Here is a 16,604-nt window from a genome sequence, read left to right on the forward strand (position 1 = left end):
TATGTACTGTCAGTATCTATATAAAATTGGGGAAAAAATATAAAAGTTGTTACTGTATCTGAACTTACCACTATTGACAAAGTTGGCCTTCAGGAAGCAGAGGCATGAACAAAAAAACAGCAGCAAAAAGTCTGAAATGTTTCATGAGATGGTTCAGTGGATAAAACTGCTGCTTGTAGAACCACATGTGCCCCCATGTAATCCAGACAGAGCTTTTTCTTGTCTGTTGTCTCTACTCAGGTTGAAGGTTGTCTCTCCCAACCTTCATGCTGTCTCAGTAAAAACAGTGCAAATGCCTTAATTTGTGAATAAGGTTATTTCTTTTATATTTGGTCAAGTAACTGTCATGTTAAATGAAATGCAACTTAGGTACTTCAAATATTTTAAAGCCCAGTATTTTGCAGAAGGCACATTTTTGATTGAATTCTGGCATTATCATTACAGTCTATCTTTACTTACAGAGTAGCATACATTTCTCATATCAGCAGATTTTAAATCATTTAACTGTGACTTCACAGAATCTGTCCAAGGTGCTGAAATGACCGCATCAGAAATACATACCATATTTATAAATAATACAATAACATGGATTATTTAAATGTCACACTCACTTATTACAGGGTTGAAGTGCAAGTCGAAAAAATACAGACTTGTTAGTTACTGACACAGGTTCACTTTATATTGTGTATGGAGGTACATAGATAGAGATTTGTTTGACATTATATAGAATTATTTTTGCTTTGCATATCTAGATCTATTAATGCGGCAGCTATTGTTAACTGTTGTTTTTTATTATGGTTGCAGAATGTTTCAAACCACCAATTCACATGAGACTTGAACTTCTGTAAAAAAAATAAAATAACATTGAATGTGATGGTTATGAGACGGTTTGAGGCTAAACTTCGGAGCAACAGTTTTTTCCTTCTGTTTAGTTTAATTTCACTTCAAGCTTCATTGTCATTGAAAGGTTTCGCCTTAAGTTTGCTTTTTGCTGCTGTTATCCTGATGTAAGTGCCCATTATCTACAAGCATCTTTAAGTGCTATGTTAACAACGTGCCTTTTTGGAGATGGCATCATCCAGATAATGGTGCTATAACTGGCCTCTGAGGAGAGCTCATAAAACAGTAGTTTTTCTGGAATAACGAGGAAATGCTTCCTTTCTATTTGACATCTGTGTATTTTTAGGGGTTCAGGCCTGTAAGGCTAAAACCCTGTTGTTTTTGTTAGGAATAATAATCTTCTTCTTCTTTTTCTGCCTTAAAACAATCTGTATCTCAGAGACTGTCAGTGCTAAAGAAATCAAATTTGGTGGATAGGTTTCAAATTTCCCCCACTAATCAGGCAAGACAAATTACACTGATTGGCTAGATGGCGGTGCTCTATCAAGCAACTTTACATTTTGGACAATGACTCCTCAACCATAAGGCTTAGAATCTAAAAATAAATCCTCAAATTCCTTGTCTCAAGACAAATTCATTGCACATACAGGTTTTCATTTCTGCCATGATTTTTTTTTCTGTCATTTTTAATTTTATGCAAAATCTATTTTTCACAATTTCTCCTGCAAACTTGATCCAATCTCAAAGAAATTTTGCACACAGCATATGTGGACATCCTATATTGTGGCTATAACACAGAAACAGGAAGGGAGGCAGATTTCCTAAATGCTTAATGCTAGACCTTCCAAACTTCACTTAGGCCTGCCTGTCTGAAAGAGGTCCCAAAGTGTGTCAGACCACATTTGGCCATGCTGAGCAGCACCTCCATCAGGACAAATTGGCAATTCTTCAAATGGCAATATGTCAGGCAACATTTCACCTGCAGTTGCAGGACTGTCACCAAAATGTTCTTTGAGATGTAGCACTTTCCCATAATGATGAATCAAGCTTATATTCTCACCGTCAAATCATTTGCTCCATGAGCTTGGTCTCCACTAATGGCTGCTTGCACCGGGCTTTTAACAGGTTTCAAGGGCCCAAGGGTCATGAAAGTCAGTAAACACATAAAAGACCATTTAATCCTTCAGTTGAAGTAAGATAAAAAAAAAAAACAGTGAAACTGAAGTTATGTGCTTTATCTGTGACAGCGGTGTTAATTTTCTTCAAACTGCATCCCCTCCTCCTACAGAAGAGAGCGTTCCATTAAATCCTCCAGCCACACAAGCTTCTCTGGACTTTCTGGGTTGCAAGGAATAAAACGATGTCTTGTCTTGTGTCTTGTGACATTATGTGTCCTCTCCTTGTTACAGACTAATTGTTACTCTGAAGTGTTACTCTGAAGCACAGAGATTCAAAGTCACATCATATGATTGGAGAGGTCTGTGGTGAAGCCACTTCAGACAGCAGCGTCGAAGTTGCTGCATCACTTATAGATATATTTGTGTTACTACCTTACTTTACCCTTTACTTTATGACTTATCCCTGTTTGCCATCAGGCTGTAAACAATTAAAGTAATAATCTACAACATTTTCACATCTATGGGAATCAAATCTATGGTACGGGCTGTGGAGAAACACCACAGCAATGACTACTTATTACCAAAATTGTTGCCAAAATAAATAAAACAAAACATAAGGATTACACAGATTACCACTTTAAATTCCTGCTTGAATCCACCATTGATCTAAGCGGCATTCCTCTGTAGCTGCATTGAAACTGTGGTAAGAATTTCTGAACCTAAATCAACCACAGAAGCCCTGACTCTCAAACAGAGGTTGATGCATTTAAATGCGTAATGATACTGGAGTAAGATGAGGAGGGAGCTCTGAAGGGACTGGATTTTACTTATATGTCAGGAATTTGTCTTGATTGACACAAGCCAAGTTTGTTCCTGCCGCCTCTCTTTGCTTTTTCCCGTTAATGAGCCTTGGCAACGCTGGCGAAGACCTTAAATAGATCAAAACAGATGAAGATAACTCATGGCTAGATCTTACAGAATAGAGTATCAGAGAAGGCACGCCATGTGATTTGGGTAGCAGGGGGTAATTGTGAGGAGTGATAGAGATGCAAATGGAACAAATATAGAGCACGAGGCACAGTGAGGGGCGGACTGAGAAGAGGTACAAAGAGAGACATGAAAATAATAAAAGAGTGGCAGGGTGAGCAGACGAGAGAACATATGGATCATCGGCCTTTGTCCTCAATCAAAAATGATAAAGGTCATTACCTATTTCTGGACTAGAATGAAAGACAGACAGAGAGAGAGAGAGAGAGAGCCTTGATTCAAAACACATGACAGTTGGCCTTCATGCTTCTGTGCACTCCGGCGTCATGAGGGCACTGAGTGGAAAAGGTGACTATAGGAGACGCAGGGAAAAGAAGCCTGGGACCTCAAACATTTCCCACAGGACTGGTGGCAATAAGCCCTTCCCCGCAAGGCCCATCAATCTGTGTCAGGTATCAGACCCATGCTTCAAGTTAATGTAAATATACCATTGCTGGTGTTACACTGCTCCATTACCTTCCTTTCCACCACCAATGATGCTCATAAACATCTTCATCTGGGGTATGTTTTTCCCATTAATGTTATGCATATATAACATTTTGTGACATTTCCATCCAGGCAGAATGTCCTTAATCCTTTGCTCAGTCAGTGATGTTTGCAAGATTCGTGCCAGGTAACCCAAGGTTAGCGTCTGCATCACATATCAAACAAATTTGTGTTGGATTATTATTTCTGCTCAGATTCCCTATTGTGGCACGGCGGAACGCACACACGTGCAACACGACCCCTACGCATACACCCTTATTAAATTCCAATGGAGATTATCCTCTCTTGGGTTCGACTGGCGGGCCAATTAGCACTGATAGCTCCTCCAGTATCAGAAAAAAAGAAATTGCCGCTGGGCTGGGATTTTCACCCTCTCGTTACCCTCTTATCTCTCAGCTCCCCTGGTTAGCAAACCTATAAGCACAGGGGAGCAGCCATCATTTTAATAAGTGCCACACGGGAGGCTGACCCCCCGACTGTGGGCAAGAGCGAATTAATTCTGGTCAGTTTCATATGGATAGAAAATTCAAATCATCATGCATGTTCAGAAATGAGGCTACACCATTTGATTTTTCACCATTTGATTTTTCACCATGTTTTGGAAGGCGGGGGAAGAGTTGTGAACCGTGCCCGCAGAAATCGTGCAGGCAATGTAGAAATGCATGCACACACATACAGTAGGGCAGAAAAAAAAGACTCTCGCCATACACACACACACACACACACGGGGGCCTGGGGGACTTAAATTGTGAATAAGATGTCAGCATACTTGGCTACTGTTCCTCCTAAGCCTCGAGAAAGGCAGGAAACAAATGTGCAAAGAGATAGAAATAACAACCGCGGAATATGTCAAGGGTGAGAAATGCTAGCCAAGCATGGCTACGCTGCTTCTATTTTATGCCTCTACGCCACTTTCCCCCATGCCTCTCTGTCAGGAAGGCTCACACAGACACACGGTCGCCGGCCTGTTGAGGCAGCGTGCGACGGCTTCATTAAAGACGAGCTAATATACGGCTGACCGGCTTCGGAGCTGCGGGGCGGGGCGGGGGGGGGGGGGGGGGGACACGTGAGCTTCCCTCCCCGTGCTTTGCGTACTCTCGCTGTCACGGTGTACTCACGGCAGAGGTCCCCCTCGTCGTCGCCGTGCGGGCAGTCGGCCCTGAAGTCGCACAGTTTGTCCAGCGGGATCCCGGGTCCTTGGTGGCAGTGGTACTGGCCCTCCAGCGTGATGTTGGGGATGGGCGAGGACTCTGGACAGCGAGGGGAGGGAAACGACAGAAGAAGAGAGACGAGAGACATGAATGCAATAACTGCCATATTCTGTCCCACAGTCCTTAAGTTATTGGAAATATTTGCTAATAATTCATTTCCCCTCTTTCCCCCCCGATTTTTGTCACACTGCAGTCAGTGTTTAGAAATTGATTTGCATAGTGAAAGAACAGACCAGCAAAACAAAAAAATGTAATGTAACAGATATAAAAAAAATTCTACTTTTGGAGCAGAATAAAAATAGCCCACTACTGCTGTCCTGAGCTTCCTTATTGAGTATCTTTGTAAGATTTATATGTTAGACAAAACAGTGGCCCAAGAAAAACAGAGCTTACACAAAATATTTATACAGTTACTGCATCCAAAAACAAAATATCATGATAAATTCATATTACTCTGTGACAAAGATTAATATAAACACTGACTGTAAAGCCTATATGACATCCTCAGTCTGCTTGTCCCATCATAAATAATCGGGCCGCAACTGCATAAGCATCTGGTTTTGAATACAGTACATAACCATCAGACAAGGAACACGAGCAGCAAAAACACTGGCCTAGATACTGCAGCAGGTAGCACAAGGGGAGGGAGCATGTCTCTGGCGCCAGCACACACACACACACACACACACACACGCACACACACACACACACCACTTGATACCATCGGTCTCAACAACTCAGATGTAACCTGGGACATTTGCATATCTATGCAAATCAGAGCGGTGGTATCTCTAGCCGAGGTTGTGAAAACTGACTGCTCACCGCCAAGTTCATCATCCAAAGCTGATCACGATAAAGAGAACAAAAAGAGAAGAAGGGAAAAAAAAAGAAAAAACGTCCACTGATGGGGATCTCTTTTTTCCCCCCTCCATTTTCATAAGGGAGAAACGAGAAGTGATTCTTATCGTGGGCGATTGGCTCTGCTCACTGTGGTTCGCCCTTGATCTGTATTATGTAGATGTGGTTCTTCTTCTAGAGGAAGTTTGAGTCGGAAGTCTGATAATGTTGGAGTCCATGACAGCAAAAGAGTTAATGCTGTTAGCTGTAATGAGTTAATAGGCCATCATGCTACCCTTAAGTGATGTGAAGTGTGGAATCAATGTACTGTTTCTGTTAACTGTCTTCAGCTTCTTCAGCACTTTTCTCAAGCTAATAATGTCTTTACATTAGGGTGGGCACACAAAACTATGGCATGAAAAATGGCAAAACATAAAGACACAAGTGGTTGGCTATCAGTCAAACATACTTTTTTTTAACCTTGTCTTTCACAAGGGAGTCCTGGCCAAGACTAGACCAGCACACATTTTCTTGACTGGACCTAAAATGGGACATGAGATATGCCACTTTTGAGCATTTTAGCTGATTATTGCAACACCACCTGACCAATAAACTAACAGCTGCTTTCAACTCACTAAGGGGAAGCAGTTCCTTCAGTTTCTGTATTCCATGCTACTCCATGCAGACAGGGCAGAGAGAGCTGGAGGTGACATAAGGCCATGATGTACGCATCTGATGCACACATCATGTAGCCTGAGGTCATTGGGTGTTTCAGGTCTTACATCATTGATACTTTATACAGTTTCCTCATCGCCATGGTGCAGAATGCACATAATAACAGGTGTGAAAAGAGTATCAAAATATCATACTCAAGCAGAAATATTACTTCAGTGGAAGTGAAGTTACTGGTTCATAAATGTAGCTCATTTAAAATAACTCAAAATAAAAGTAACTGAATTACTTTTTGAAGGAGGAGATTTCAAATTAGGTTCTCTTAATTGAAAAAAACAAAAAAAACTTAACAAAATAAAGCATGAATCAACAACAATTTATTATGTGATAGGATTATAGTAACAAAAAACAAAACAAACCAAAACCGATTTGATGATTTAATGTTATATTTAATGTAATGTTTAATTTACCTCCATATGCTTTAGCAGGTTTGATGTAGACCCTGGTTTCTGATGCCTTTTTTAGAAAGCCAACAAAATTTGTATTATATAACAGATGCCATTTAAAATGTAGCAAAGTAAATTTCTTCAGTCTTCATGTAAACTAAAAGTAAAATTACTGACTTACTGAAATACTCAAGAAGTACAAGTACGCAAAGAAACTACTCAATTACAGTAACAAGTGTGATTGTAATTTGCTGCTCCCACTCCAGCAGAGTAGTTGCACAGTAAATACTGACAAGTTATAGTACAGTAGAAGGCAGAAATTTCACAGCTATGCCTGATTCACAGCACACTGCACTCCTCTTTTTCACTGTAGATGAGAAACCGTGTGGCACAGTGCGAAACTGGCACAGTCAACTGGATTAGAAAGTGGGGGTGGCATTTTTCTCTCCTATTGTACAAAAACATATTATTTTGGGGCCTCCCACGGTCCACTACTGTGTCAGGGCCTTAATGGCTGTACAGAGCCACATTAACATGCCAGTGAGTAACCCAATTCAAAACATACTGGCCTGAGTAAATGACTCTGATAATGAATACCCTTTTCTCCCTCAGTGCTGTCCTGCACATTATGTGAATTGCCTTTTTAAGTACGCCATTTTGACACAACAACAAAAGGCTGCAAACGGTACATATGATGGAGAATCGTTCGCATACACACTCTCACTCACACACACACGTGGCATTTATATAACAGTGGAGTGGAAGGCAAAGATACCATTCTATTCAAATGAGGTTACACAGAGGCTTGTTTGTTTATGACTAATTGTGTGGGTATACATGTGGTCTTGCCATGTGTATTCAGTCATGCTCAAAATTGCAACGCACATAATACATTAGTTGCGCTCAGTGGCTTCCTCGCTGCATGCCGCTGACACCGCAAGCCTGATGATTTATCAAAAAGAAAAGAAAAAGAAAAAAAAAAGTAGTGGCTGTTATCTGCAGTACACTGAAACCTTTGGGCAAGGTATGGAAATTCGACGATTTATCTTAGTTTGATGACAGTGGAGAGGAGTATCAGAGTGGCGATGCCATTGAACTTTCGGTTCTGGGAGCAGGTGAGTGCAGCCAGACATGGCCGCTGCACTCCGGGCCTACCGCAGTTCTTAAATCACAGTTGTCAGATCGTGAAAACAAGTGGGTCGGCGGGGGATGAATTGCCTGTGGGAGTAAGTGAGTTTTGTTATCCGCGTGCCCAGGGGGTTGGTTTGGCTTTGTGAGGGGAATGATGTATGAGTGGAGAGGAGTTGGAGAGGTGACAGGAGAGGGCACCGCAGCAGCTGATAAATGACAAAATAGATACGCAAACACGGGAATCGGGGTACTTGTTGGGTACAGCTAAACGGCTAGCAATTAGAGTCTCTCTTTATGGCCGTTAGCATTACAAACCTGAAAAAATTTACACTGACAAAGCAACGTGGCAATGTGTTGGCTTGAAAAGTATTTCATCTTATTATGGAGGAATAGCAACAAGTTGAAAGTTATTGTACCTGATGTCATTTTCATACAGTGACTATAAATGGTGTATTGTTTCAGGTCTATAAGACACATTCACAAAGGCATGAAGGAGGGAAAAAGAAACCACTAGAGACACTACAAGAAGCTCTTATGACTAGATAACAACCAAGATACCCATTCAAAGATCAAAAAAGATGTCGAATATCAGCCATGAGGAAATAACTACAGCGTAGGCAGAGATAGGAGCTCTCAGACATCCACTCATAATCGCTCAACAATTCCTAAGATGGATTCCAAAGCCAATTCAGACTCTCTCCTATTTGCTTTTTATTACTTCGCATTTTTATTGGTGCAAGTGACCAGTGTCAGTGCGAAAGAATCTGAACCAAAAATCTACCAAAAATGATTAAGCATAGCATCAGCTCTGTTGCTCCGCAGCCAATTTTAAGACTTAATTGTGGGGCAAATTATGCGTCACCTGATGCTCAGTCTGTAACGTTGCATGGCAACAGACGCTGTGGCCCTGACAAAAGTCTGTACAAAAATAATGGCAGGATGTGACTCAGACTTTCTCATTACCCCCTTTCCAGGGTAGTTTCATTTCAAAATACCGGGTTTTCAGAGCTCCGGGTCTATGCTGACTTTGATACTCTGTTGTAAAGGAGATGCTCTGAAAAGCAGGGGAGACAATGTTTACTACACTTGCCAGCCCTGCTGCTACTGTCAAAATGTCAGGAAGAGTGAAGGAAGCAATTAGTCAAAATATATTATGTTAAGGTTAACAGTGGACAGCACTTACTGCTCTTCTAGAGTGCCAGCTTACGATGGCTAATTGATAAATAATTAACAAGTGACTACACTGTTTATTAGAACACATCAGAGCCATCAACAACACCACCACCACCACCACCAACAACAACAATAAACTTTATTTACATAGCAGGTATCTAAAAGCAGAGCTTACAAAGTGCTTTATGGAAAGACATAAAAACAGGTACAGTGGCATACATAATGAGCACAACCAAGAGAAAATACATTAAAAGAAGACTAAATAACTACCTAAATGAAATCTCATGAAAGGAAACATAAGAAACAACACAGCGCAAGATCAAAATCTATTGCATAAAAGCATGTCAATAAAAGTGCATCTTAAGGAGTGATTTAAAAGATGATATTGACAATCATATATACCCATATATCATGGATTTCACATTTAAAGGTCCCATATCATGTAAAACAGGATTTCCCTTGCCTCTTTGATTATAAAGGAGTTGAATGGTCTATCTAAACATGGTGAAAGTATCAAAACGCACAGTTGCCAACTAAATCCACACAATCCATGTTAGAAAAGCGAGCCTCTAAACGAGCCGTCTGGACTTCTGTAACTTTCTGGCGTCACAAAGGTTCACTCATTATTTTTGTGAGAAATAATAGACTCACAAAGTGTTTTTTTCAAAGCGGTTGAGCGGTTGTCATTGTTTATTACTGGAGAGTTTTCCCTACCTGTAGCTGCCAGGGCGCGGCGTCTCACGTTTCACTCTTGAAACGGTTAGCTAATCAGAACAGAGGGGTTGTTAATATTAATGAGCCTTAAAGACACAGCGACAGAAACAGCCTGTTCTTGGTAAGGCTCAGAGAGATGCTGGAAAATGAACGTGTAAAAATGGATTGAGAGTGTTTTTGGTACATGACACCACAGACACAGCTTTGAATAGACCTCAAGACACAAAATAAAACCCTGGAAAGTGGAGAATATGAGACCTTTAACTTCAGATGGTAAGGTAGTTAGATTTCACAGGCTTCCTTGGTCAATGATGTAGGGTACGTTGGACAAAGTTTGATGACTGAAGCAAAGTTATTTCTTACATCATTTTCCTGTACTGCCTTCCATTCTGTGTAGCCACAAGTTATTATGGTTTTACATGGCAGATCAGCAAATGAGAAGGAGTGGGTGCTGTTAATGTCCAACACAACATTAACAATCAATTTACCACTCAACATTGCCCATTTTGCATAATGAGTCATGCATATCATGTTTTTGAGATTCCACCGATAGAGAAGTCTCACTCAGGGATATCATGAGATCATGCAAAACAGCTTGTCTCGCCGTTTTAATAAATCTTTCAGTATGGTTTTGTACAGATTGCTCATAGATTTGAATAGAGACAGACTGGCCTTTGTTGAAGCCAAGCTGACAAAGCCTAAGTGTTTCAAAAACAGTAGACTGCAGCCATGGAGAAGGTTGAACCCTGTTGAAATGAATATGGCTTTTGTTATCCTGCAGATGAGCAGGCGAGTCAGCACCATATCCTGCAATTGCTGTGTCTGCTCTGCAAAAATAAACAAATTCTGAAAGCTTGGCTGGCTTAACGGGATTTGTGTGTACAGAACATGGAAAATGTTGAAAAAAAACCCCCCACACACCCCAAAAAAACACTGACCTTCTCCAACTGAAAATCACATCCACACGTCATTAATACCTCTGGTTAATAGTCTGGCACACAACTTGGCAGCGGTTTTAATTCATTTATCCTGTCCTGCTCAAGCTTTCCCCTTTTGTGATCGTTACTTTGTATCCCCTAATCTTACACGCCGTCATGGAGGACTGTTCCTCTGTCATGGGGTGAATTCTCATGGGGGTCAAGCGAGGGTGGGAGCCGCTATCTCACCAGCACACTGCAGGCAGAATCTGGAGATATTCATGGAGATTTACAGTGGCTGGGATCCTCAAGATGGATGCGGCCGAGGTTCCCACTGGACAGTCGACAGGACAAGAGGCATTCGCTCACGAATTCAATTAACTGCACAGAGCCACGCTCGATTGGTCAGAGCTCTGCCCAATCACTATCAGTATCCGTCAGGCTGCTCCATTGGAGGGACAGTGGCGCACACTGAGCAGACTGTTACAGATAGAAAATGTAAATAATAACTTTAATATCCATTCTATATTCCACAGATCATTTTACTGTGCAGAAGTGGATATTGTTTATTTCTTGTTGTTGTTTTCATGGTAACTTTGGGGTGAGACACAAATTGATGTGAAAAGCTCCTTGTACTGAGAAACTAACCAAATTATTTTGTCCATGTGAGATATATTATGTTTGTATTGTTCATCCCTTATCATGTACTGTATGTCTTACAATTACAATTGTTTACCAGTACACCAGATGTGATGTAACGAACACCTCTGATGTAACCTCCCAGCACAAATGTTTTGTCGAATTGTGCCCATAACACCTCCAGAAGACTCAACAGTAAATTTAGACTTGAAATTAACCGATAACTTGTTTATATATATCTGCTTTTATAGCTCAATCTAGTTGTAAGTAAAGCAGCTGAATGAGCATCACTCAATATGACGGTCTTGAACTGCAAGAACTGTCTTGTCTAAGAATTGGTCTGCTTGGGCTGCTTCGTATTTCCTCCTAACAAAGCCATTTCCAGTTCCAAAGCACTATCCGCCACCACTGTTACTGTTCTGTCAGAGAATGTACACAGGATTTCTTTTTCCTCTAGACAGATTGCAACAGAGCACAACACTGTTCATCCATTCTGATCAACATTTCGTACATTACTTCAGTATAGAGTTTTATGTACATCTAGTTTGCACGGAAGTAATTAAAACAGTGAAGTAATTAATGAAATTTGGATCAGAATCTATCAGTATGATGGCACTAGTTAAATAAGGCCCGAACTATCATTGAAGCTAGTTTTGCTTTCATCTCGTTTAAGTCCTTTGTGTTCTTTCTTTTTTTCTATTAAAATATACATCAGACTAACATACACAAAATATGTCTTTTGTGCAACTTGGACAGCAAGCGCATGTTGAGGGCAACACGTCATCATCATATGTCTGTGTCTTACTGTGGAATCACAAAGCAAAACTGACAGTACAGACAACCTGCTGGCTTTTCTCACCTCTGAGGGGCGAGGCTCCTTGGGGGGCCACGCCTACATGCGTATGAAGCATGAAGAACAACATTGTTACCAACAAAGTGTACAGACCGACTTTGACATCAAAGCATCTTTCCCACAGACAGAGTGGTGGTGGTGAGATTATTGCTTCTCTGCTTTGTTTAAAAGCATCAGTGCTATACCGGCTTTGATTCCACGGTGAACCCTCGTCCTTGATGTTCCATTGTTTTTTGGTGGGATCACAGAAGAGCTTGGTGTGGCTCCCTTTTGAAATGAGTCAGCTCACTGCACTTACTGTATGCAAGGATCAAAATATGATGAGTTTGCAGCTGCAGAGGCAATAAGTATGATTTTTTACTGCCCCATAGCACAAAACAACATGAATGATAGGGTTGTTGATCAATACCAATGACTCAACGATTATTTCTGGCTTTCAAAACTCACTTTCTGTCCCATTTTGGGCAAAACTTTCAAGACACTTCCAATCTTCTCCCCACTACCTACTCATATTTTTAGCTACTCAAAGATGGAGAGCGGTACTACAAATGAGAAACCGGTCTAACAGCACATTTCATTCTGAAGCCCTATAAACAAATGACAAAGTAGGATTATTATTCCAGTATTGTTGAACTGCGTTTTCTGTTGGATCTCTTCTCTAATTAGCTAGATTACTCTTCTCTATTGTGAAAATGTGACTTTATTGAGTTACAGGCCACTGTAGCTCAAGGGGACGGTCATAGATTACTTAAAGCCCCTTTAACAATAAGAAATAACTCTAATCCTTTAGACGTAGCAACTGAGTTCATGAAATACATCTCTGTAACTAGCTTCAGTCACAGTACCTTAACATAGACATACTGTAGAGTGCAACCACTGGACTTGCTGTAGCTGCACAATAATTCCATTTACAACGACATAATGAAGCCTGTCATTGGAAATTAAATGTGGGATTGGGAGTGACTGAGCTGCGAGCTGCGAAGTATTTCATGTCGGTGTACCAGGTACAAATGTTACTTCTACAGAATGAAATGAGATTGAGGTTTGCTGCGGCTTAATGACTGACTTTTCTTCATTGACGCTGAAGTCCATTCCATTCAGAAATTTCCTCCCCCCTCCCTGCCAGGACGGTGTTGATTTAGACATCTGTTCCATTTGGCATATGTGTACTGTGAACACTCTACTTGGTGCCCTGGGCCATTTAATACTTGCTCAATATCTTAAAATGAAACTGCCTGTGCAGATTGCCTTGGAAAGGTGCCTGGTGCAACAGAAACCCAGTTTTGTGTTGAGGGGATGATGCTCGCGGAAAAGCCTAAGGCAAGAGATTAGAGAGATAGAATGTGATGGAGCTTAGTGCCGCCAGATAAGGTCTTGGCAAGTTGTATCTTGTGCTAATTGATGAGGTGTTTTTTTTTGTTTTTTATTTTTTTCTGACTCCTAGTTTGTTTGCAATTGGGTGTCCTCTTGAGCCCCCCCTAACAATTTGTGACATCTGGAGAGTTTTCAAGTGACAGAAAAGTACCCAGAGCAATCAGCAGACCCACAGAACCTCTGAATAATAAGCGTATCTCCAAGACAGATTACCCTAAGAGCCTCTGGCAGGGAGATGAACTGCTGGTTGCTCAACAATTAAAGAATGCTTGCAGTTAACATACTTATCTTAACATACCTATAATATTAAAATGCTGAATATCTGTTATGATCAAAAACTGCTTTTTCATTTCCCTTTTTTGAATCCAGGCCCTCAGGCTGACAGTAACACCCACCCCTATTTGCAAAGGAAGAAAGAAAGAAAACACGGTTGTGTTGTGTTCTACATTTGTATCTGTTCCTTACACATGGTCTACCTAGGGATGGCCGCATGGCCAAGGAAGAGCTGACTGCATGGATTACATTATATCTAGTGGACCAGGTAGCCTGTATTCACAATGATAAAGCATCCACACTTCTATCTGCGTACGTGCTAGCTGTCAACTAGCCAATATACACATAACTTGGTATTACTATTGATTCAAATTAATAAGAGCATTGATTCTCAGGACTTTGTTGTTTCATAACTGCAAATTTAATATCTGAGTGTACTGACCCTTATTTACAGTCATATATCTCTGTATATAAAGCAAGCCTGTTCAGTCACTGTACTGTAATGTTAAAGGACAAGAAAATCATGTATTGCTGAAAGTAAAACACAAATGGGTAATTAATATGCAAGTAAAATAATAGCCTATTGCAAGTAGAATGAAGTAAATGTAGAACACACTTTTGATTAGTCTCAATGAGTAACGCAGCTATCCGTCATGCTGGCAAACACAGGACACACATGGTTGAAGACAGGGAAGGGGACACACACAGAAGAAAGCCACGGTCCTCGCTAGTATGAATGACAAATGTCGACTGTTGGCTAGTGCAGCTTTAAATAACGTGAAAGCTTTTAATGTCTCCATGATGCCAAGGTTTTTGCAGTGGCTCCATGGATCCTGGCTCCTCAAAGCCCCACATGTAGAATTCCATGAAATTGATCCAGTGTGGAAAATAGTAGGATTACTCTGATTCATGTTCAGGATGAGCCCGACCCACTACTTGCAATACTTTCTCCACCTGCCTGACATTATACAACCTGTGCACGTGTCCATGTACAGATTTATGAGCACTGGCATGGCCGATGAGACCTAGTCTTTACAAGACTGACTGACAGGGGAAACAATGAAATCACAGTTATGCCAACAGCACTCGATCACTCATCCTTATGAGCCACAACTGTGCCACTATATGACACCCCTCAGCCCTTTTAAATTTGTTACAATTTTGACCTTCTTTTGATCCCATAAACTCTTCAGATTTCTCACATTGTTGCCATTGCATGTGGGTTTTCTTTTCTTGAAATTACACATTTTTATTAGTCTGTGCTTGTTAACCAATAACAAAAAATCCAAGGATAAGTTGATTTCATTCATGTAGTCCAAATGAAATGAAATTGAAAACAACTCAATAAAAGGCTCAGGCTGTAGATGTTCTGGGTATTTTGAAGACAAGCCTCAGCACCATGCTATGGTACTAGATGTCTTTTTTCTGTAAAACACCATCACCCATCCATCCCCGTGTCTACCACTCCGTCCACTCCAACAGCTTTCTCCAAACCTATTTCCCTCACTGCCTCCACGGGGCCGAGCATGATTGATGGGCCCAGGGACACCCTCGTGCTGCTGTGTACCTAATCACAGAGTATAGACTCGCCGTAACGCTCCATTAAGGGCCTGCAGAAGCACGGTGTAATGGTTAGGGAAATGGGCCGGGGAAGGGAAGGTCACCGGATCAAATTCCCGAGGGGGTTCACCACTGCCTTGTCTCAGCTCCATGTCCAATTGCAGAAATGAATTGTGACATTTGCCGGGTAATACATGAGCACGCGAAGAAGTCGCAAATATTAGGGAGCATACTCTTCCACGAACAAACATTGTTTCAAACTGAGCTAAGACAAACGTGACCTTCTGCCATGCCACAGTACTACAGAGGCAAACCAAGAAGCCAAATTTGCTACTGACACTATCTGGTAGTGAGTTTGTCAGTCATCAGAGGAGCTTCTGTTTACTTCCACGATGAGAAACTGTAGGAGGTTAAGAGTGTCAATGACAGGTTTGCTGTGCCTGAATAATTACCTTCTCTATATTGCACTGCCAGAGCCATCAGAGAAATACGAGTGTAATGTCGGAGGCTGCATTCTGACTTCCCATCGAGAGGATGAGCCCAAGAGATAGGCATATAACCGCACAAGTCACTTTTGGGGCAACAAATTGGATTGCTTGTTGGCCCTGTGACTGATGAGTTAATTAAAGTGGAAGGGTATGGAGAAAGAAGTCAGACACTGCTCCATTTATTTGTCCTGTATTGACGATATCTCCTCTCACTTCACTGGCCTGAGTAATCGATGTCTTTCTGCTCAAGAAAACAACTAAAAGGGAAGAAAGAGTGCTAATGGACATTGTCAAATTTGGAATTCAGACTCGAAATTTCAACCTGAAAAGTGGCCAACATACAAAAGCCAAAAACAAAAAGAGAATCAACACTGAATGTATCTAGGGGATTTGGAAGCATGGGAATCAGCTGAAAAATAACAGGGAAAATTACGACAAGTTATCTAATACTGTAGCACCTGAGGCCCGAAGTAAGATAAGCATAAGCGTGTGTTTTTTTCCGCCCTCTCATTGTTTGAGAAACTTCATGTTCATGTTTTTCTTACAACATTTTTTCCAAGTCTGCAGAAAACCCATTCCTGCAACCATTCCTGTGAGGGATGCTGAACATTTTAGGTCCGCAAACTTCTATCTAATGAAATGAAACTTCCAAGCCTTTGGGGCCAAATTAAACGGAATTAACAAAACCCAAGTTTGGATCTGCCTTGCACTCCCCACCACAAAAAGCTTGACAATACCGGTCATTAATAGCACTAATTAGCTAATTACGAATGCAGGGGACCAGAACAAATAAAGCAAACAACCTGTCTCTGCCAGGGACCGAAT

General features: G+C 41.1%; 1 protein-coding gene across 1 annotated transcript in view; it reads right to left on the reverse strand.

Moving 5' to 3' along the window:
* The window catches only part of alk (ALK receptor tyrosine kinase), a 309,324-nt gene that overhangs the window by 51,359 nt on the left and 241,361 nt on the right, over window positions 1–16,604 (reverse strand). The window contains exon 6 of the mRNA XM_071522627.1: window positions 4,610–4,741. Within this exon, the coding sequence (XP_071378728.1) occupies window positions 4,610–4,741 (132 nt within the window). The remainder of the gene's footprint in view (window positions 1–4,609; window positions 4,742–16,604) is intronic.

The sequence above is a fragment of the Centroberyx affinis genome, unplaced genomic scaffold (assembly GCF_046629955.1).
Source record: "Centroberyx affinis isolate AG114_WGS23_722 - 3 ecotype Tasmania unplaced genomic scaffold, CSIRO-AGI_Caff_v1 ptg001012l_1, whole genome shotgun sequence".
Taxonomy (NCBI): Eukaryota; Metazoa; Chordata; class Actinopteri; order Beryciformes; family Berycidae; genus Centroberyx; species Centroberyx affinis.